The sequence below is a fragment of the Tauraco erythrolophus genome, chromosome Z (genome assembly GCF_009769465.1).
Source record: "Tauraco erythrolophus isolate bTauEry1 chromosome Z, bTauEry1.pri, whole genome shotgun sequence".
NCBI classification, from domain to species: Eukaryota; Metazoa; Chordata; class Aves; order Musophagiformes; family Musophagidae; genus Tauraco; species Tauraco erythrolophus.
The window spans coordinates 32,101,385-32,124,280 of record NC_141496.1 but is presented as its reverse complement, the minus strand read 5'-3'; the positions used below and the strand labels follow the sequence as shown (position 1 = coordinate 32,124,280).

Below are 22,896 nucleotides of genomic sequence, written 5' to 3'. Positions count from 1 at the left end.
CCCTGAGATACCCAGGGAAGTGGATGGGCAGCTTCCTCCCACCGCCCTGCTGCAGAGCCAGCCTGCTGCATTTCACTGTGCTCCTGACATTCCCCGCATTCCCTCGCCATGACTCACTCTTCCCAACAGGCTGCCTTCAAACAGGAACAGAGATTTCAAAGCACTCACTTTTCTGCCCAGGAAGTCTTTGCAGTGACAGATGTGCCAGGTTATCAAAGCTGAGATTTGTATCATTAATGTCTTTCTTTACCTGATGTTAGCCTTCTGGATTTATAAATATTGCATGGCTTACTCCAGCCATGTCATTGGTGTAGTTAAGCTTCACAATCAACTGTGACAGGTTTTATAACTAGTTTAGGGAAAGAAACTTCAGTCAGGGAGCAAAATTAGGCTTAAACAGATCTCATCCTGCCTGGGACCAGCTCCAATGTGTGACACCTTCTGCTGACTGCCTCCCAGCATAGCACAGGTAGGGAGCAGATACTCTGGAGTCTGCCCTCTGCCACTGCCCTCTCTGCATGTGTGTGGCAAGGGGATTGAGAGAAGGAAGCAACAACAAAATCAAGTAAATGAAGCATCATCAGATTGCTCATGGATCAGGGAAATGCTTCTGTATGGCAGAACGCCATATTGCTCTGGTATCTCAGGAGAGCAGTATAGACATGCCAAGGTGGTGGCCAGAAAAAGCTTCTGTACTGTTCTAGTAAAGCAAAGCTAGACCAGTCTAAGTGTTTAACATGGATGTTTATACCTGAATGCATCTTCCTCCTTTGGCTAAGCAGCAGCTGTGCTGCCTCCACAGAAAACTGCTGGAGACTGGTGCTGCTGAACTTGGACTACAGCTCAAGAGTCAGGGATCTATCTGTCTGTCCCAAACATCAGTCAACTCTGTATATAATTTACTTGAGTGTTTTTGTAACTTCTTAAAGAGCCATCACCATCACCTCCAAAGCTAGCACTAGAAACACAGACTCGAGACCACTCAAGTGAGCCACCATGTAACTGTTAACAGTTAAAACAGCTGCTGGAGGAAGCCCAAATTTGACCTCTTGATGAACAAGAATTCCACCCCTGAGGACTGCAAAAACCGAAAATAATTAAAAAAAATATGCACACAAGTCAACCTACTTGCATCCAGAAGCAGCTTTACAATTTCAAAGTTAGAATGTGAGACGCTGTAATGCAGAGCAGTGTTTCCATTTCCATCCGCCATATTGATGATATGTCTGAGGACAGCAGGAGAAATCTCTTCAAAAGCAGTTATGTAGTCTCCAACCATTTCAGGGACAGCTGACTTCTGACTTGAGATACGAAACCACTCGTGCTGGATGGTATTTAAACAAAACCTCTGCCAAAACCAAGACAGAAAAATTTACATACGGGCAATCTATTTAAAGGATTTTCCATCCCACAAGTCAGCAATGCAGGAGGTCAAGCCTTTTTTAGTCAAATGTGGGAAGAAAGCATTCAGCTCACAAACAACATGTACGGACTGAAGCTTCCCCTCTTGACTAAATCCCTCTTTAGAGCATCAATTGTTTATCTCCTCTCATTTCACCTCATTTTCAGGAACGGTTCACCTCTGAGAGCACAGGATTTTAGGATGAGATTACCCCCAGAATTAATGGGTATCAAATACTAGTGAACAGAAAAAAGACTTGGAGTAACCATTTCCATGAAATACTTTAATTAACTAAGTTCATAAACCACTGATGAACCCAAGACTAATAGCAGTGGGAATGCACATTTCTCGGCCACTTGAAAAAACAGCATTGCTAAGTCAATTAAGCCCAGTCTTGAGGCATGAATTATCAAATACACAAAGTATAGAGGAACTGGCTGGACAGCAGTTCTGCAGAAGAACTGGGCATTACAGAGAATCACAAGCTGAACCTGAGTCAATAACACTGTACTGTAATGAAAAAGGCAAATACTGTTTTGGGGTGAATACATAAATTAATAGCTTGCTTGGCATGTGATGCAGTCCCTCCTCTCTGCCTGGCACTGTGAAGGCAACAGCTGGACTACCTTGTCTGGTCCCATCACTGAATGACAAGAAAGATTCAGTTGAAACAGTTTCAAAGGTAAGCAATGAGAAAGATCAGACGTCAAGAAAATCTGACCTATGGGGCAGACAGACAGGACCGGAGATTATCTGCTGAAAGAACAGCTGGGGAAAAGAACACTGTAACATTTCCACAGTGCAAAAGGCTGTTGCAGTGAGAAAAGAAAGAACCTGTTCTTCACCTGCAGGACGGATGGCTGTAGTAAGGGATTTTAGCTGCAATGGGAAGAAGCAGGTGAGACATTCAGGATAAACTTTCTCATTGGTATGGACTGAGGGTGGAGGGGTAGGAGCCTCTTAAGGCCAGATAACTGACTGTTGGGAACAGAGCAGGTAGAGTAGATCCAGCTGTAAGCCAAGGGCGCTTCTGCTGCCACTGGCAGCTCTGACTTTCTGAGACAACTTCTCTAACTTGGAAGGACCACCATGTCCTTCTCTTCTCACAAACGTTCACCTGCAAGGAGGCCAGTAAGTTCAAGGACAAATTTGCAGAGAAGACACTTGGCACAGTTCTTTAGCCTCTAGGGAAAACATACAGGACCTGTACCAGTAGTTCTAGAGGTGGTCCGGGTCTGGTAAAGGGAGAATATTCTACACGTGTCAGTACTACATATGTATATCTGTGCTACATATACATAAATACATAATATTCTACATCAGTACTACCATAATAAAAACTTACAAGGTCCAGCCGTTTGAGGTAAGAGACCATGTGTTTTGTGAACATACAGAGTTGAAACACAAAAGTGGTCATAAAGTGACACAACATAAATATTTTTTTATTTTAGGCACTACCAAGTGCAAAATACCACTAAGAAATTTTTACAGTCACAGTATCACATGCATTATTAAGTAAATGGTACGCTTTTTTTATTCAAGTAATCCATCACATTCCAAAAGGAGCGGTTCACAGCTCTTTCTGGCGTAAACAGCAGCTACAAGATCTGAGTATGCTGGAAGAGGCTAGGACAATTTATATGGATCTCTAGCTGTACTGAAGTTTACCCTTTTTGGACACGACTTCTTTATTAGCAGACAGACAAAGAACAGCAGCTGATTATTCTGCAGTTTCCAGACACAAAGCACCACTTGTGCTGGCAAACACTTTAAGCACAAGAAAGAAACGTGTACATTCAAATTACACTTCCAAGGCAGAGATTATCACTTGGTTATGCCATTTTTGACACTTTCAACTCCTACTGGGCCTGAAGCTCTTGTTGTTTGAATGCCTAAACTACTCCTGAAGGACTGACAGAGGATTAAAAACTACCCGTCCCAACTGTATTAAACAACCTTTCAAAAGAGTCTCTGGACCACAAATGTCAGAACTGGGCAAAGGCAATATCTGTGTCTGTATCTTACAGACATCACTACTGTCTTTAGGAAGCTGCAGACGCTCTACAGTAGACAAGACTGGCACTGGATTGTTGCCTTTTACATCACTGCACAACCGTAACAAATGCAAAATTCAGTTTCATATCACTAAGCAGCGTTACTTTGCTTTCAGATTGCCCTCACAAAGTAGCACAGGCAACTCCTGTATGACGCATATAGGCAATTTCTATATGAAGCAAATACAACCTTATTTCTTGAGACCGAGTATTAGCAATGAATCCTCCCTACTCCCTGATGCATTGATAAAAGCTACCAGCATAGTAAGTGAGACAGAAACAGTATCCCTATGCTTAGAAGGAAGCACTGCATGTTCAGTTTCAGAACAGACTCTGAGCCCTGAGAGTTGACCACAGCAGTGCTAAAGCAACACTTAACAAAATTAACATGGAAATCCATGGATGTGTTAAAACTGCACTTTCATTTTACTATTTTTACGTGTGTGCCTTGAGACGACAACACTCCAGCACACAAAGCACAAGTACATTCTCTGGACAAGAGTGTCCTGATAGAAAAAAACACTTTGTGACTCTTCCAGGAAAGATTAAATCCTCTTCTGCCTAGCCACAGTGGTGCTAGCCCTGCAAAACCAAAAGTTACTCCTCCTTGAAGTTTTTCTGTCGCAGCTCAGAGAGAATTTTGTCCAACACTGCTTACCACATCTTTGTTGGTCAGTGCCTTGGGGTCATCAATGTTGTTTCTCAGCAGGTGACAGGCAGACAGCATCTTTTCACTTAGTTCATATCTGAGGGAGACAGTGGAATATATGGCACATTTAGATTTTTCTCTTGATGTTTCAGCATAGGAACATTTACCTTTCTGAAAGTCATGTGGGAATGAATATTTCCAGGCAAGACATAAGCTGCTGCAATGCAGAAGCCACTCTGGCAGCTCTTCTCCGTGGGGACTCACTCCGCAGCAAGCAGAGCCACGGACCTCCGTGAGGAGGAAAAATGTGTTTCCCAGATGTACGTGGGAGGAGCAGTGGGAACGGAGATCAGGCGATGCGTCGCTTCTGTGCTTTAGACTTGGCAAACCTTCTAGTGGAAATTCTCACCTACTGCTGTATGACTGCACAGCATGTATTACATACTCTGTGCTTTGATTAGTTGATTAACAAGAGGAAATGCCAATAGCTGTGACGGAAACGGAATCAACTGGTGGGAACGGGCACAGGCGGAGCCTCCCTGCCAGGTCCCGTTTTATCCTGTTCACCAGAATCAGACTTTCTCATCCCGTCCACTCTGGAAATTTACTCTCTTGCTGCAGTCTCCCTTCATGTTTTCAATTCTGACCCCTTTCCATTACAAATTTCAAAACTCAGGGAACAGCTGAAAATAAGAAAGCGCATGCCCATGCCACGTGGCACACCAGTCTGTGGCTAACCATCTCCGCGTACAACCTGCCACAGAGGAAAACTGCAATTTGCCAGGAAATTTATCCCAGAAAGCAGAGAGGCTAACACACTCCTGTGTATAAGGCAGGCATTTTAGCCCTCCTGGGTTACAAGGCAGCTGCTGGTGCTTCCAGAGCAACAAAATGCTCCACTGCCACATGGACCATGCTCAGTCCCACATGGCCATGTGTTCTGCCTCCTCCCCTGGAATGGCACTGTCAGGGCAGCCAGCTTGCAAAGAATATGCTCCTCAAGTACATGTGGCTATCTAAGCTGTCCTGCAGCCCCTCTTCACTGTCACCCCTTGCTAGGGTAAATATAAATCAGAGAGCTCCTTTGAGAAATTGCTCATCTTTTTATGCCACCTGTAAAATAACAGGCTATCCAATGGTATGGCATGAATAAAGCTCAGGGCACTTCAAAACTCACAGCTCCAAGGCCTACGACTAGCTCTTAATTATGAACTTCTGCATCTCTTATTTAGCAGTTTATAATTACAGATCAATAATTGATGCTAAGCTGGATGCTAAGCCATATCTCCAGTCAAACATGACATACTAGTTTTGTCTTAGCTCTTTTACTGTTACTATTCCACTTACACAATTTCCAAGCGAGAACACTTGTAAGCCAGTACCTATAAAATATCCCTTCACTGTCTATGTTTATACTTCCTCTTGTCCACTCACTAATCAAGAATCAGTAAAAACTCACCACACTACTGCTTTCCATGTGCAAAAAAAAATAAAATGTCTTGCCTGTCAAATTGCGACCTTACATAGCTCATTATCAGCCACTTGAAAAGTAACTTAGACGTGAAATGCTGAACGAGTGGGTGACAGCAACTTTAAAGCATATCACAGTATATGACCTCATATGAAGTATATGATCTCAGGGTTGGATGACCTCCTTGCTGCTGCACCCCGCTGTCTTATCGAGCAGCACCAGCCACGGTTGAGATGCTGTGGAAGGTACAAACGCAAGATGGGCTCCCAGCAGGCTGCTGACCCAGTGTGCATGGTTCAAGACTCATTTGCTTGGTTGCTCACTGTTTTACAGACCAAGTCGTTAACAAGGCACTGTCTGCTACCAAACAAGTGCCATCTGTGACCTGGGAGAGCCTCTGTCAGCGGGGAGCTGCCTGGGTCTCACTATAAACAGACCATTTAAAGCCACTAGGGTCAGCTGCCAGAAGGGACACCCTCTGACACCTTCTCCCTGCTCACATACAATCGTTTTGCCATGAAACAGCCTCTAGTTACCTGCCCAAGGAGGAGGGAAGCGGGCAGCAATGGGGGCTGGCACGTTATCCACAGCCCGCAGCTTGCCCTGTGCAACGAGGGGCTGGTAACCCCCTCAGAGGTGCTTGGGAGAGGGCGAGCAGCCTACCTCTCTCTGATTTCCACCTCCTCGGCTTCCGACTCCAGGGGAGGGCTGTTCTTCCCTGCCCCCACGGTGCAGACCTCTGGGGTGTGGGGCACAGGCTGCCCCTCTTCTGAGTGCCGGCCATGTGGGAACTCAGCCTCACACTCCTCCTCCGAATCCGAGGAGGAGCTCTCCTCAGAGCTGGAGTCGTCACTGGACGTCGTCTCGTACCTGGGGGGAGAAGGGGCAGGGGCACTCACTCAGAGCCATGCAGCGGCCGTCAGCACTCGCCTGTGCTGGTGGGTGCAAGTTGAAAAATATCTTTCAAAGGCTTAGTCCTCCCCTTTTCTAGTCACAGACCTTTTCTACCCACTGAACTCAGTGTCACTGCCAACCAACACTGTGTACATGGCGTGTAATGAAAGAAGGACAACCTTTTTTAAACAGGAGTCTTAACGCTCTGTCAGACCTTGCCTTAATAAGATACAAGCAGGGAAGCGAACAAACCTATGTAAAGACAATAGCCACAATTTTAACATTTTTCTTGTGACAATCCAAAACATTTTGATATTTTAGGTGAAATGGAAGTGATTTGGACAATTATAATGCTGTTTCTAATGAACTGTCTTATCTCACCAACCTCAACAGCTGACGAACTAAGCCTATTCTTCTAATGTACAACAGTGATTTGTCAGTGGTAACATTCTCCCATGATAAGTAACAATACTTTTAGCCAATACATATGAAATGAAGTTAATTGCCATACTTAGGCTATATAGCGCACAAGGCATCTGTACCAAAGAAAAACTAACCTGAGGGAAGGGCTAGAAAAGCTATTCAAAAGCAATTTGGTGAAATCATTTTAAAGTTCTTTGCAATATTCTGCAAAGGTAATATTTTAAAAGAAGATATTTTTCCATAATGTTTTCTGTATTTGTCTAGCAAGGTTTCTGTATTTATCTAGTGCAAAGCCAGAAAAGCTAATTCTTAGGCAATGCCTACTCCTGCTGTACTGTTCGATAGTACAATGCTGGGCTTGTCAGCTGCTAAAGACATATTAAAGTTTTCCTTACTAAAATATTGCCAGAGAAAGGTTCATAGATTCATAGATTTCTAGGTTGGAAAAGACCTTAGAGATCATCGAGTGCAACCATCCCTAATCCCCATTAAACCATATCCTCAAGTAGCTCATCCACCCTATTCTTAAACACATCCAGGGATGGGGACTCAACCACCTCCCTGGGCAGCCTATTCCAGTGGCTGACAACCCTTTCAGAGAAGAAATACTTCCTAACATCCAACCTGAATCTCCCCTGACTAAGCTTATGCGAGTAATGGCTCTTCCAGTTTGTTTGGTTTTCCGGTGTTAAATTTGGCAGCAATCTAATCTACAGGTACTTGAGACTGATGCAACGTATGACTTGCAAGCACAAAAGGTTCACAGAGGATTAAAATGAGCTCAGCTGCTTCGTTCTTCCTTCCGACCCTTAAACTCAGGAGATGCACCTCGGTCTGAGGGACAGGCCAAAGCTATGCATAAGCTCCTGGGTTCCTCCTTTCTTTCCCACTGTGAAAGCATTACAGCGACAGATTTTTTGGAGACTGGCCTCTTACCCGCCATTAATGCCGACAAACTGCAGGTTCTTCTTGGTGTTGCTCAAATCCTTTTTCCCGTCCCTTTTCTTCATGATAGATTTGAGCGTGTTTTCATTATTAGCACATACTGTTGACAAGGGAGGCAAAGCACATGTATCAGTACAAATCTGTAGCTGGCTTTGACTGCAGCAGCTTTAGACAATTTTTCAAAACAAATAAAGAGCTTTCTGTTTAATTTACCAACTGAAGATGGGCTTTCTAATCTTTTTATATGTATAGTTATGGTGTGAAATGCACACTGGAAATACAGGAGAACACTTCCAGAAACAACTCTGCATAGAGAATACTAGTTTAGCTCAACTTTCCCATCTTCCAACGTGCTGCTAATCATTATGATGCTTTAGAAAACCTTAACAAAAGACATTTCTTTTTTCTTTGCTACCTGTGAAAGACATGGGCTACTCTGTTCCGTTAAGAAAATCTTAATTCTTGGTGTCAGACAACAGCAGCTCATTGCCAGAACTAACACTTTAGTACAGACAGCACAGTTAATAATAACCTATTCAACAGGGTGGGGAGGTTCAGTCAAGGCTGGTCTGTTAGATTCTAAAACTTTTAAACCCATCTCTAAGCATAAAACGGGAAAAACATTCATAAAAATGTAAGGTCTTTTTATAAAAAGTTATTGTATTAACCCTTTCTCTCTCGGTACATTTTCCTTACGAAGACACTAAATGGCATTTCAGTCATGCACTACCATCTGCCATTTAAAAACTAACCACTATCTGCAGACACAGGGTCCCCCACTTTGGCTTCCCCCGTAGCAGCATCTTTCCCTGCTTTCACAATTTTGAGAACCCTGAAAATGTCCTCTAACTGTATTTCATATTCGGACTCCCAACAGCATGATGAAAGGTGAACGTGAGCCAGTTGTTACCATAGAGGCCGGAGGCAAGCTGGTCATCTGTCAGGTTAATTGGAGAGAGAGTTTTGTCCTGAGAAGAAAAGGACTTCCTTCCCCGAACGGCTTCCACCAGAGGAGTCTTCCTCTCCTCCTGAGCAGGCACAACATCCTGCTCCAATTTCAGCGTTCGCAAATTTGAAGCCAAGTGGGCGTTTGCGAGTTGGCCGTGAGGGATGTACTCCAAAGTAGCACCTGTCAGAGGAGACAGTAGGCATCACGGAGGAGTCAGACCAAAACATTTCTGTCAACACTGTGATCAACAAGGGGAAAAAAACAAACTGGAAATAAAAAGGGCAACACTTGTGCTTTACACTACTCTTTTCTGAGGATCCAATAGGAAAAGGATGTGATCGCTTATAGAAAACGCAAAAAAAAACAGCTGTGAGTTTTTCTTTCAGTGAAAACATACACAGAAAAACTATTAAGATATTGGCTTTAAAATGGATGAAAAGAGTGGATCCTTCCTTCTTCTCTTTCTCTTTCAGCACAGTCACCCCAGCTCCTGCTGTCCTGGCTCAGGGGGGACTTGCTGAGCTGCTCCTCGCCGACATGCCTGAAGAGTGCATTCACAGACTCTGCATGTTCCTTCTGCAAGAGCAGTGCCCTTTTTATCTTACTTTTTTTTAAGAAATGGCACCAGCCATGAAAGAAGAAACTTTTCAGCAAACTTTCCTTTTTGCCAGCATTCCACTAATTCTGAAAGCTATATACTTTACCCAGTTACTGAGACAACTGCAATAAACTCCCACCTAGTGCATTTCTTTTTTTCTTTTTTTTGACAGGATTGTACTGAGGTAGTAGTTGTCTTTGAATCAAATTCCAAACGTTTGGGTTGTACTTTTTTTTTCTGATTTGCTGGCATCCACTCCTTTTTTCCCTTTGTGCATTTAAAAGGCAGCACTAATTACGCACAGACTTTTACAGATTCCCCTGGAGTTCCTCCAGCTGTGCTATTAGGACTGCTCTACAAAGCTGCACAAATGCTTTTGTTTGTGGAGCACACTGTGTTTTTTTTTTACACATGCATTCTTCTTTAAGTAATCTCACTAGCATTTTAAGGAAGAAAAAGACAATGTTTAATTTACTTTAAACACTATCACTTCTTTCTTTCAAAGCTTGCTTCAATCACTTCTGCCTCCATTTTTTTCCCTTTGTATTTATCAAGAATTAAGCCACAGTGTCCTCATTCAAATAGATGAGTGGCACTGCACAGGACGCTAACAGGTGAATTCCAACATTGTAGTTGGAATGTAAGTGAATTGTAGTAAGGTGAATTCCAACATTGCTTTTGGAAATACAGCTGACGTCTTTACTGCTCTTGCTAAATTGCCTCTCCCCTTTCCTGCTTTACCTCAGTATGTTTTTCTTTCCTATAACAGGACATAATGAAGCTGATTTTTCCAAATATTGTCACTTCCCAGCAGCTTCCTCCTCTTTGCTCCCGTTCACACCCAAGTCTCCGAGTTCTCAACTGAGTCTCACCCCATATGCACTTCCAAGGCCTTCTCCAGCCATGAGACCTATTGCCCACTTCCACCATTACGGCTTCTCCATGGGAAGCCGCCTGCCAGGAAAGGCACACGGCAGGGTATCGGCAGCACATGTGTCACCACAGGCATAGCCAAAAAGCTTCTGCCCTCTCAAGGAAGTGGAGGGTGAAGGTGGCAGCCACCCCAGTGCTCCCCATGTGGGAGCAACCCCTCTACAGATGAGCTCGCCTACGTGGGACAAAACGGGCACCTGTGGAAACCAACAGGGAAGTCTTGCCCTCGCTTTCCCTTCTCTCCTCGCTTCGCAGTGGTGACTGACTTCGGTTGGATCTCTTTCCGACAGCGAGCGCCGTCCCTCACCCGCCAGCCGAGGAGAAGAGGGCTGCCAAGGCGATGGAGCACTGAGCCAAAACCAATGATTTCTAAATTCCCCGAGCTGAAAAACAAGGAACCCGCCTCTCCGTCAGCTTGCTTGGAGCAGTGACAGCTACAATTAGAGAGTACCAAATGGAGTGACAGCTTCCAGCTGCAGCTGGTGGTGGCTGCCTCGGCTGGTTTTACCAGGTCACCCCTTCTGCTCCAGCCTCGCCACCCAGGGCACGAGCAGGGAGCGGAGGAAACCTGCTCTGAAGCAGAAGAGATATGCAAAGCCTCCGAAGCCGCCTGAGCCTACTGTCAGCTGAAGTCTCTGTCCTCTACCAGGCTTCACGGTCTGTGACAATCGCGGTGTGTCCTGGGGACATGGGTGGGCTCATGTGTGCTGGAGCCACGGGCGGCCAGCATGGCTCTGGCTGGACAGGGCAGAGGTCCTGCCTGACCTGAACATACGACACCTTGGTGCGTCCTGCCACCCCTCCCTCAGCAACACTCAGCCCCCCAAAGCCAGAGTCTGAACTTCTGCAGGTGTCTCCCTTCTGCCCTGGGACATGGCTGGGAAGGGAGCTGTGGGTAGGACAGAGAGAAAGGAGGACAGCAGCAGACTTTTCTCCCCTGCCTCACAACCTCTCTCCTAGATAAACCTGCCACCGTCACAAGATCTCAGTAGGTTCCTTCTTCTAGTCAATCCCTCAGCAGCTGAGAAGTGCCACACTGAGTTCAGGATCTGGGGCATGTTGTCCATGCCTTCAAATGAAGAAGAAAAGGTGTCCTGCTCGGCCACCAGCACCTGACAAAAGAGGTGCCATCCAGGCTTGAGGACAAGCACACAAGAAGTAAGTGTGCAATGGACAAACTGGTCAGTACACTCATTCCCCACCTCATAGCTGTCAGATGTCTACACTTACTGCGTCTACAGTAGCCAAGGTTCATGGAAAGACAGCTTTGGGTCCCACACAGCATTAATGCTGCACGTTATCAATTCGCATTTAACATCACCTCTCCCCTTTACAAAGAAAGCCAACATAAAGATGCTTGGAGAGCAGCAACATAGTGCAAATCACTCAGAAAAATGAAGGAAGCAAGCAGCTGTGCTTCCCAACACTACCGTCAATGACTTCGCAAATGAACTGACTGCTGCCCAAACCAAAAAGCTGAATGAGCCAAGCTCCCTCTTCCTCCAACAAGGCTGCCGGGTTGCTGTCAAGGCTGGATGTGCCGCACACTCCTCAAGCATGGAAGTGAAACCCTGGCTGAAGATCACGACCAGTCCACACAGACCTTAAAATAGACTCTTCATCTCACCTCACACAGATCTCAAACACGCTTGCACGGAACCCTTCTCACTGACACCAGGTCATGGTGCACAACACCGACTGTAAATCAGCCATCTGGTTGAACAATTAGCCAGCCACTGCCTACAAACAGAGCCACCCGGCTAGAGTCACCCTGATGATTTTTGTTAGTTTACTGTTGCGGGCAAATAATGTAAACTTGACATAAATTTGTAAGTATTGGTACAGGGTAGCTAACCTCAGCATGGAGCTGCCAGGAATTTCTAAATGTATTTCACAATATAGTAGTTCATGAGTTCATGAGTAATTTAGCAGCAGAGGATGGTAAGACAAAACAAAAAACTTTCAGACTTCAACTGTTCATAAACCCTTATGCAGAAAGCTACTCTCATCAATTTCAGAGGGAAACAAGTGACCGAAGCATATCTTTAGTGGTTCAGCCCCTGTGGTTTGAGGGAACGAGGGCATCTGTTTTTAACTTTTTAGAAGGAGCCTCCTTTTCTGAATCGTTTGTGCTCCTTTTGAAAATCTCACCAATTTAAACCAGGGTGACAGCAAAACTACTACATGTCAGCATCAGACTACCCATGCTATTTCTGGCACCTCTAAAATACATTTTTGTTATTAAGATGCTATTTCCCTTTCTAACTGCAGACCTTCTCTCCCATTTACGAGACCATGAGTAGTTACGTAGTAAGCTGGCTCAGGGAACTCACTGGGTGAGTTTTAAACAGTATTATTTCCCCTGAATCTGTGCTGAACTCATGATAACGTAAGTTTGGCCTTTATGTGCTTTTGAAAAATTCCATTTAGTCTGATGGAAGCAAACCTAAGTATAACTATAAAAACTATTTAACTTGACAATACTTTTATACCACTGGAAATCAAGAGAGGTGCAAACAAGGCCAGGGGAATTAAATACCATCAGGATGAGAACCTAACACTCTGGCTGGAACATCACAGGCTTCTAGCTAAAAAAAGGGCACGAGCTTGCTGCCTCTGTGGTAGCTGCACAGAGATTTTATTTTTAACCTGTTGATCAGTGCAAGCATTTATTTGCACAATATGCTTATAACAGCCAGTGATACAACTTATACAGTTCCTTTTAAAGACAGGGCATAAATGTTGTCTGGAGTATATCCAGCAAGGAAATACTTCTGTTTCACACTGCATGATTTCTTTACAGTAGCAATAAGCTCTCTATGAAGTTACTGTAACTGAATAACACAAAGTCCTCTCTAATGATCTTAAATGTTACTGGGTTGCTTTATCCTTAAAAAGTTATTTTTTTCATATAAATAATTTTTAAGCCACTTTCCACTTAGTCTATGCCTAAGAACTATTGAAGGAGAAGTCCCATTCTACTAAGGTAAATAAAAAGGCAGTGATGAGCAAACATGTTATGATTAAACATTTACGACGACTGATATTAACCCATCCACTTGATAAATGTGTTACCTTCAGAAGCCTAAGTGTAGTTTCATTTTTAAAGGTACTTTTCAGCCATTCCAGGTTAAAAGTCTGTGAATTTAACATTTCAGAACAAAAAATTGCCACACATGAGCTTTTTATACGATAAACTGACAGAAGCCTGATTCACTTGGGGCCTAGGTGTAGATAAATGTTGCAACTATCATTTGGCTTCAGAGAAAATGCTCTTTTTAACAAGATGGCTCCTTTAACAGGATTGCACAAACAATCTCAATTTCATTTTCACTTTCCCTTTAAACACTTTCTTTGAGTAGTTGCTTTCCACCCCCAAACTAGCTTGTGAAGCCAGGCTGTTGAAACTGGAAGTCAGAATTGATTCCTTTAAGTGAACAAGATTGAAAACAAAAAATGACATGTCTGTGAAGCAGCTTATTATCTTATTGATGAAATGCTTTCTTTTCCAAGACAACTGCATGCGAAGCTCAGTGAAAGTGATCTTTAATTTCCTTGATGAGTGGTGGATCAAAGCAACTCATGATGCTGGGCACAGCAGGAAGGTCATCTCAGAGCTCTTCTTTCTTTCGCATTTATGAGGAGTTCATCTTCTCAGCTGATGCTTTACTGTTGCTGAAATACAACGACACTTTCTCGGAAAAAAAATGGAATCTCCTGCTATTAAGTATTCATAGGTGTGCCTGTTACCATGGGAGTTGAACTCTGAACAAAGCTCAGAGCCTGAACATCACGTCCCTGTGCCACAGCACGGGAGGGAACTGCAGTTTTACCAAAGTCACTCCAACAAACAAGCTCCGAGGCTGGAACTTGCCAATCTCTAAGCAGCAATAGGTTTGAATGAAAAAAATATTTATATCACAGCAAATCATACTCTTCATCAACTGAAGCAGAAATGATGAGATAGAGCAGCCTTCACATTCAAATACTCCATGTAGTGCTTCTACAGAATGAAAACAGCAAATATACTAACAGTAATAATAAAAATAATAATTATGATGATGGTTGTGTTAGCACATGACCAGAGAAGGTACGTCAAACCTCTTTAAAGAGGTTTATGGAGATTCCCTTGAATAATGTCTTTATAGGACAATTACTGACCAGGTCTCTGCTTCTCTTCTGATATAACTGGATGGGTACTTAAAACAGAAAAAAACACCAGCTAAATGCCTCAGCTCCCAGTGTGGGGTTCCCTACCATTTTCAAATTGCATAAGCATTTGAGCTTTATATGTTGTCACAAGTAGCAGGTCAGTAGATACTACCTTCTCTACGAAAAATGCAGAAGAAACACTGTATTCTTTGAGATGCCAGCCAGACACACATGAATAAACAGTACTCATCTGGCACACAGATGGGACCATCTGCATACTGTTTTGCATCATGCACTACCTTCCAAGGAACATTAAAATCGCTTCATGTACGTCAGTGACCCTCTCCTCAGCAGAGAGACAGATGGATTCTGTTTGTTAGACAAATCAGCACATCTGTACAGAAACAACTCAGTGATGAAGGCATGCATCTGTGGCACAGTTGAAGCTAAGGGCTTCATTCACTTGCCTAGTGGTAGACAACCAGAGTGATTTGTAACAGCTCACAGCTTTACATGGTCCACCAACATGCCTGCACCTGGAACAGCACCGGCTCCTAAGCCTCAGGCAAGCCTCAAGCCTTCAACCGCACTAACGTGGTTCATGCTGCCAGGACAGGGGCCACCAAGCCACTGAGCTACACAGTCTTAGAAGAAAAGACTACAAACTTTGTCAAAAAGAAGAGCTGTAAAGAGAAGACAGCTTTCTCCAATTCCCTACTAGTTTTGCACTATGAATGATGACACAGAGAGACAACCATGGCCACAATATCTCATTCGTCCACACAACCAGAGGTTTCTCACACCACCATCATTCCTTCGGTCTTTCCATTGTCCCACAGTCTGCCTCCTTAGCTTTGGGTGAAAGTTAAGAGTTGAAAACCTTGAAAGATCTTCCCATCAGATGGCATATCATGTTTTCCTAACCCCTGATACTTTCTGACCCCACTTGCTTCCCACTTCTTTTCCCTCCCTCCAAGAAGTTGCCTCCTTCCTCACAATGATTAGTGTAATACTCCCACTGGGGCGCTCAGTCAGGATCGCTTCAAAAAGTGACCATAAAACCGATACTCCGAAGATTTCTGAGGCAAAACAACCATGCACTTTCAGGTCAAATATGCTCAGGTCATTTTTCAGGGCAACGGTAAAGCAGTTGTTTTTAAATACCACCTTTGCCTGTGAAAGACACCCACCTATGAGACTTGTGAAAAGTCCATGAAATTAAAATTAAAACCCCTACAAGCGACATTAGGCCTCTGGCTGATAGTCTGCAAAACATATCACACATGCACTCAAATGTAACTTTCTGAAACTTCTCAAAAATTCTGTGACAGTAAACGGAGAACCTGAACGCACTCGCCTCTCTTAGTCCTCCTATATGCTGTCTGGTCTAAGAATAAGGATCAGCAAGCGTCTAGGTTTGTCACCCGCATGCATACGATCCCGCTGGACACAGACACTGGCTAACGTGACTTTGTGGAGTGGAAATCGGTTTGCGGGGCCAGCGGGTTTGATTTCCCTGATGCCACTAGTGCATATGTAAATAGGAGCTGCTTAGTTACAGAAGTGAAGGTGTTTGTTTTGCAACAAGCAATACACTAATTGCTAATAGACCAGGTTCAGAGATCATCTCAGAGGTCACCTTGGCTTGTGTTTAAGGTGCCAGCTGCATGTCCCACTCGGCAGGCTCCAGCCCTCACACCTGCATCCCCACTGCCTGCCACTTGTGGGCTGCGAGACGGAGACATCTCTGCAGCACACCTCCACCTCCCCAGCACCAGCAGGGAGAAAAATCTGTGCAGCAGAGAATTTGACTGATGTGCCACCTCAGGTATCAGAAGCAGTATGGACTGTTAACCCTCTATCATAGCAAACCAGTACCCAGATCGCACACCTCAAAGCCAGGTCAGGTATTTTTGCCCTGAAAGGACGTGGCCTCTAAGAGGCGCTTACTAAGGATGCTCTTTGAATAAAATATTAAAGATGATGCTACCGCTGCTAATCTGAAACCAGACGCTCCTGCCTCTATTTTCAGCCTGTTTTTCTAAGAAACCAAGGCTTGTGAGGTCATGCTACTTTCAATAACTTAAACCCAACTGCTCATTTTAACCAAACCTGACTAGAGACTCAGTGCTCTGAAGGATTTTTATATTCATACAAGCTTTAGAGAAATCTGGCTGAGATGCCAGGTCTGGAGAAAGAGGTGCTGGCTGAGTTCACATACAAGACACTCGAAAAGCTACATCCAAGAGACCTAAATGTGAAGAAAGACTTATTAAGAGCTCACAAGTTATCATGAGATACTGATGCATGGAAAAAAAATAAAAGGTTTTATTAGTTCCAGTGATTACAGAACTGTTTAAGTTAGTGCTTCATTCAACTAAAATCCTTTTACAGAAAAAAGTGAAACCTCAGAAACAGGCATCATCATCAGCAGATACATGTAGTGAAGACAGTCTTTTCAAAATTAATAGAAAAAGAAGGGGAAACATTTCAAGCTTATGACCTCCTTCCCACTTTAATTCTCCATGGGTCTAAACTGTTATAGCACAGAGCCTGAATTGCACATGCAGTCCTGGCATGTAGTTCTCACCAGGGACTAAAAATAAAGAGATTTTACACTAAGCATCCACAGCTAAAGATAACGGCATCACAAGTTAAAATAAAATTATTCCAAAATATTGTTATCAAGAATGTGAAATCTGAATCCGTGTAAGAACATCTTTAGTAAAATATGATCCATTGCTCCACCTGTGTCTAAATACTTTCAAGTCTCTAGACTATACATTTGATACTGTGCAGTAAAAGCAAGGAAAGGAATTGAGGATTTACAGCTAGTAAAAATTCTGTTTCACTGTTTTTAAGGACACTTCTCGTGTCTGCCAGATACTCTTATTATTATAGTATCATTACTTGTAAGAAGCCCAAAATATAAAGTGCATACCAGAGAGATAATAATATTGCATGTACGCAGACAGGATATCGTATGTTTTCTTTACCACTACATAAATGTTGCTTATTGCTTTATTACGGGATGCTAAAATTTTTACTTCAGTTCATTTAATGGATGGTTCCATTTAGTGCATGAACATCGAAAAGATTCAGATTTACCAAGCTGCCTTTTAACAAAAATAGGCAAATTTTCAGACAGTAAATAAGCTTCAAGAGCTTTATATAGCAGTGCATTAGCCAATAATATTATGCTGACATTAAATGGTATTTACTCAGGATTTTTTTTTTCCCATTTGACACCCACAATACAGATGAATTTGAACAAGTTTTTCCCATTTCCTTAACTTCTTGTTTCAGTCACTGTATGGCAGGACCAGGAAAACAGTATGTAACAATCACTTCTAGGCATTACATATTGGTTTCCAGTAAGCCAGTGTGTATAAATTTAGTAGTAGGGTGGCTGGATTCACCAATAAGGTATTAGAAAAAAAGGCTAAGTTTTAAACTAGACTATCAATTACCTAATAATAATAATAATTAAAAAAAAGTAAGCAACTTTACCCCAGGGAGTAAAGAAATCCCTCAAATTAATTGCATAGATTTTGAAGTTAATAAATAAAATGTGATGAGTATTTAAATCTCAATTCTTGTCTCTCCTGAGCGTCACCAAAACCTCCAGTAGTAATTACAGCTTATGCCTTTCAAACACGAGGCTGTAATTAGGGATTAGGACAAACAGTTACTGAACAGAAGATGCAAGATGTGGTTTCTGTGAAGCGCACTGGCGTTGCCCATTATAAAGCCATCAGGCCTCCTGGAATGGGGAAAGCATACCACAGCTCTCTGGCTGAGAGGCACAAGGAATGAAAGCAATGGAAGAAACACTACAAAATCCAGGGAATGTCTATGGAAACAAGTCAGTTTGGTACAGACGTTGGATGTGACTTTCAACTCTGTCAAATCTGACACGGCAGTTTTTAAAAACCGTATGCCAAGTTTAAAGGAAGGACAAAATTCCAAATCCACAGGCATTAATCTCGAATACTCTTAAAGTTACAAAATGGAGTCAACATCTTGCACGGTGGTCACACCCTGCATACATTCGGATACCTGTCTTGCATGGTCAGAGTAATCACCATCATCGGGCCCTTCAGAGTCTGCTGTATGGGGAAAGGTAAAACCACCTCTGGCTTTTCAGTTACGTGTGGTCGGCTGGACAGAATACCCAATGGGCACGTCCAGCAACGTTCTGTTCTGCGCTTGATCAGGTAGGATTATACACTTACTTCCAGACTAAGTGGAAGCCTACAAGGTGACTGACCTGCAGCACTGGCAAGGAGGTGACCAAGCGCACGTCTGGACGCTGGGCTTACCTGACGTGGTGCTTCTCTCCGTGCACTGCTTCTGAAGGTCCAGGCTCCGCAGCTCCTCTGTGCTGGCGTATTTCATGACGGAGTTGATGGAGGTGAGGGTGCTGATGAGCTGCGAATTGAGAGATCCAATCTGGGAGTGGGGCTCCCCAAAGGCTTCTGCTAACTCGGTGTAATTTTCAGCCAGCAGCATCTGCTGTTCCTGCAGCAGCTTCTGCACGCGCTCGATGTAGTGATCCAAGCCCGCCCGCAGCTCCGGCGGAGGCAGAGGGCTTTCCAACAGACCGCTCACCGGCTCGCACACAGGCTCTCCTCCGACACCGATGCTCCTGGTGCCGGCTGGCACAACCGGCAACGGAGGGGGTCCGCAGGCAATGCTCCTCATTTTAAGACCAACCAGGTAGTTCTCATGAATGTTTATCTGCCCCACGCCACAGTCTCTGGTTTTTATCGCGGAGGGCTTTTCAAAGCCAGGGTGGCTAGAGAGCAAGGTGCCCACTCCCACCGAACGCGTTTTAGCAGACACCTGTATGTCCTTCACCCGGCCATCCCCTACTGCCACGCTCCGCGTCTCCACGCTCTCTGTGTTGGTCTGTTTATCGTAGCTGCTCAGAGAGGTGTTTGTCCCGCAGTGTGCCAGGGAGGCCGCCTCCGTGCCAGTGCACTGGCTCACCATCTCCAAAGCGGTGCTGGTTTGCCGGCTAGCCGTAGAAGGCACAGCCATCACCGTCGCCTCCACCCTGTGCACAGCCTCTGTGGCAGTTTCGCGGGACACGCGCTCCTTGGGGGAGCAAACCAGCACGTCCACCGAACAATCCCCGCAGCCCACGGACCTCACCGCTCCGACCGCCCGCGCCGTGTGGCGGGGGCTCGGCACGCCCGCCGGCTCCTCTGTGTTGACACCCGTCTCGCAGACGCTCGTCTCTGCGCCCACCGCTTTGTCGCACAGCTCCACGGACCTCCCCACACCCTGGTCTCGCACCTCTGCCCGCTCCCTCACCAGCCACCGGCTCATCGGCAGCTCGGGGCCCACAGCTGCGCTCCGCACAGCCAGTCTACAGGAGGTGCCGACGCTGATCGTCTGCAGGTGGTTTCCCACCGATGAATCGGTGACGTCCACGTGGTCTCCCACCATTTGGTCTCTCGTTTGTACGATGGCCTCCACCATCCTGCTGACGACACGGGGCTGAGCTGTCATGGCTTTGTCCACTTTTTTCCTAGACCCAGCTGCCTGCAGCTCCTGTTTTAATTTGGTCATTTCCCTGTCATGGGTTGTTTCCTTTAACTGAACCTCTAGTCTGTAAATCTTCTCCTTAAGGGCTTCAATGGTCTGCTGCTGAAGCTCTATCTCTTTCTCAACTTCCGTAGACAAGCCAAGCATGGCTTCCGTCACCACAACCCCAGACTCTCTCGTTTCTTTCTCTGTCCCCACAGCTACTTCTCTGTGTTGCCTCGCAGATCTGTTGTATATAATCACATCGTTCATGTTCTCATCAGCGCCTACAGCAACAGATCGGGTTTCTTTTGTCAGGCTTTCTCTGTTCACCCGAAGGTTTGCAGGACTTTCATAGTTGCTGTCCTGAATTTTTTTCTCCAGGGCTTGCATCTCAGCAGTCAGCTGCCTGAACTCCTCTATCCTCTGAGAGCTCTGCTCCACGCTCTCCATGTCTTCTTCACAATCTATATACAGTTCTCCACCTCTTCTCACTTGAGACAGGTGTTCCCACTGCTCCGCATTTCCTGCACTGTAGGATCGTTTTCTGAAACCATACATGTCGTTTTGAGTGGCTTTCCTCTGGTTTTTGAGTTCAGCCATCATGTGCCTCTTTTCTTCCTGTAACACTGAAATTTTGACCTGCAGCACAGGAATGGTCTTGACTTGCTCCTCAAGCTCCTTGAGACGCTTGAGGGCAACCGCCATTTGCTCCCTGATGTGCTGCAGATGCACTGGACTCACGTTGGTGACTGGTGTGGATATTCCCGAGCTCATGGGGCTGTGACGAATGGAACTGCCCAAGGAGGAGCCGAAGCAGGTGCCATAGTCGCCGTTCCCCTGATACCCGTTCTGCAGCTGCTGAGACATGTGACCGTATCCACTGGATCCCACAAAAGAAGGGAGGGAGCTCGTGGAGCCCATGCCTCCAAAGCTGGAAAGCCGGGGTCTGCGGACATCGCCAGGCGTGACCTGCATCATCCTCTCCTGCTCAAGCCGCCTCCGTGTTTCCATGAGGGTCTTTGTTACATGGAGATTGTGCCGAGGAGGCTGGGGGGAGGGAGGCGGAAGCTGCTTACTCTCCGGGACAGTTAAGTAGGAAGGAGATGCCTCAAAGGAAACAGAGGGTCTTGCAGTGACGGACGAAGTTACTTGACTCCTCGCTGCCAGACAAGACTGCTTGTTCTCATCGCTGTTTGACGAAGAGAGAGACTCCGTGGAGGTCCAGCCGCTGCACTGCCCACCAGAGTTCTTGGTACCCGCCGAGGCTGGTACGGCTTTCCTCTTCTTTCGGATGTTTAGTTTCTTAATGGTATTCCCCTTTTGTATATCATCCACGTACTTCAGAAAATCCAAGTCTAGCTGGTAGCCGTAAGGAGTTTCCACAAAATAGGGGTCTTTCCGTTCTTTCTCATCTTCTCCACTTAAAACAACTTCCTCTTTTTCTGGAAAAGAAGAAATGAAATCAGTATTGGAAAGGCAACTATGTCTCAGTAAGCTACGCGCTGAAACGCAAGCACAGAAAAGACGGGTGCTCACAGCATGCCGGAGGCAGAAACTGCTGCTGCAGCTCAGCGAGCAGACCAGCTTTCTGCTGACTGACCCTCAACACTAAATCCCGATTAACTTTTAAAAAGTTAATCAGTAGGTTCTCAAACGCTGAGAAGTGCATACCCACGTAAATGTGTACACATGCACACACACACAGATAACATGTCTGTTAACAAAGGGGCACAGAAGTGGCACGGCTAGTAGTTCAAAGCTGTCCTTCCCCGAATCCCTCCAGTCTTCCCATGTCACACCAAGCTTGCACACACCCCCTACACCATCACATAAAGACCACAGGATTACAACGTACCGCGTGAATCATCCGGAGACCAACTTCTCTAGAGGGTGTATTTGAGCAGGTGACGGAAACTCCAACCCCGCTCCTTATGCAACCGATGCCATTAGACTTTACACGGATCTGCAGCTGTTTTACGGCTTTGGGAACTGCTGCTGCATGAGCAGCAATACCAGTTTGCTCTCACCTCAAGTCACATTACTTCCACCAGTGCCTCTGCCTCTTTCATTTTAAACCGCACGAAGCCCCCAGCACCAAGACAGGCAGCAGGATCCCCTTCCAGCGGGGACCCAAATCCCACTGCTGAGGGAGACTGTCGCCTCGCCCGTGAGCAAAACCCGTCCGTCCTACAAACACAGGACTCGCCTGTCCCCAAAGCAATCTAAATAAAACTTCACCAGATCCGCTGAGCTTCCTTGGGCTGAGTATTTATATGCTGCGCTGCTATACAACCTGCTCCTCCAATCCCACTTTAGGAGGGAAAAAAAAAAAAAAGAAAAAAAGAAAAAAAAAGGGAAAAACAACTGCTGCGAGTTGTGAGCTGGAGGAATGACAGAACAGCCAGCTTTCCGGTTACCTGAATTAGCCACATGCCTCTGCCCCCACGCCGCAAATTTTCCAGGCACGTATGGCTGCCCCAGCTTCATGTGTCACACGCCGACGCCCGGCCTCCCTCCCGGCTTTCTCCTTCTTCACCCCATAAGGAAGAGCCGCCCGCACCCGCGCGGCCCCGGCGCCGCCGCCGCCGCCGAGCTCCGCCAGCGGCCCCGCTGCCTCCCGCCGCCCGGGGCCGCGGCGCCGCCCGCTCCCCCGGCCCGCCCGCCGGCCGCCGGGCAGCCACGCACCCCCCCGTTACCCCCCCCCCCCAACAAACCCTGCCGAGGTGCGGGGCCCGCCCACGCCCCCGGCCCGAGCGCGGGGGGCTGCGGGCCGCTCCCGTGGCTGGACGCGAATTTGGCTCGCAGTTTCGTTTTTAAAAGGCGAAGTTTGGGAGCTGCGTCCTCTTAAAGGAATATAAGCCTCAGGAGCTGGGGGCGTGGGACGGGGGAGG

General features: G+C 45.7%; 1 protein-coding gene across 4 annotated transcripts in view; it reads right to left on the bottom strand.

The window, feature by feature from the left end:
• Positions 1 to 22,492, bottom strand: part of KANK1 (KN motif and ankyrin repeat domains 1) — a 28,275-nt gene extending 5,783 nt beyond the window's left edge. The window contains exons 1-9 of one of the 4 annotated variants that reach the window (XM_086629039.1): positions 18,765 to 21,031; position 18,700; positions 15,395 to 15,440; positions 9,270 to 9,285; positions 9,051 to 9,080; positions 8,749 to 8,825; positions 7,830 to 7,938; positions 4,115 to 4,202; positions 1,129 to 1,348 (exon numbers count right to left, since the gene is read on the bottom strand). In XM_086629039.1, coding sequence (XP_086485165.1) covers positions 1,129 to 1,348; positions 4,115 to 4,202; positions 7,830 to 7,938; positions 8,749 to 8,825; positions 9,051 to 9,080; positions 9,270 to 9,285; positions 15,395 to 15,440; position 18,700; positions 18,765 to 21,016 — 2,839 coding nt within the window. In that variant the 5' untranslated portion in view covers positions 21,017 to 21,031. Of the gene's footprint in view, positions 1 to 1,128; positions 1,349 to 2,236; positions 2,282 to 4,114; positions 4,203 to 6,239; positions 6,447 to 7,829; positions 7,939 to 8,748; positions 8,968 to 9,050; positions 9,081 to 9,269; positions 9,286 to 10,580; positions 10,596 to 12,896; positions 12,907 to 15,394; positions 15,458 to 15,799; positions 15,823 to 16,457; positions 16,466 to 18,699; positions 18,701 to 18,764; positions 21,448 to 22,422 lie in introns of those variants that run through there. The other 3 variants (XM_086629037.1, XM_086629035.1, XM_086629036.1) reach the window with 3 other exon arrangements.
• Between the last annotated feature and the right edge of the window lie 404 nt (positions 22,493 to 22,896).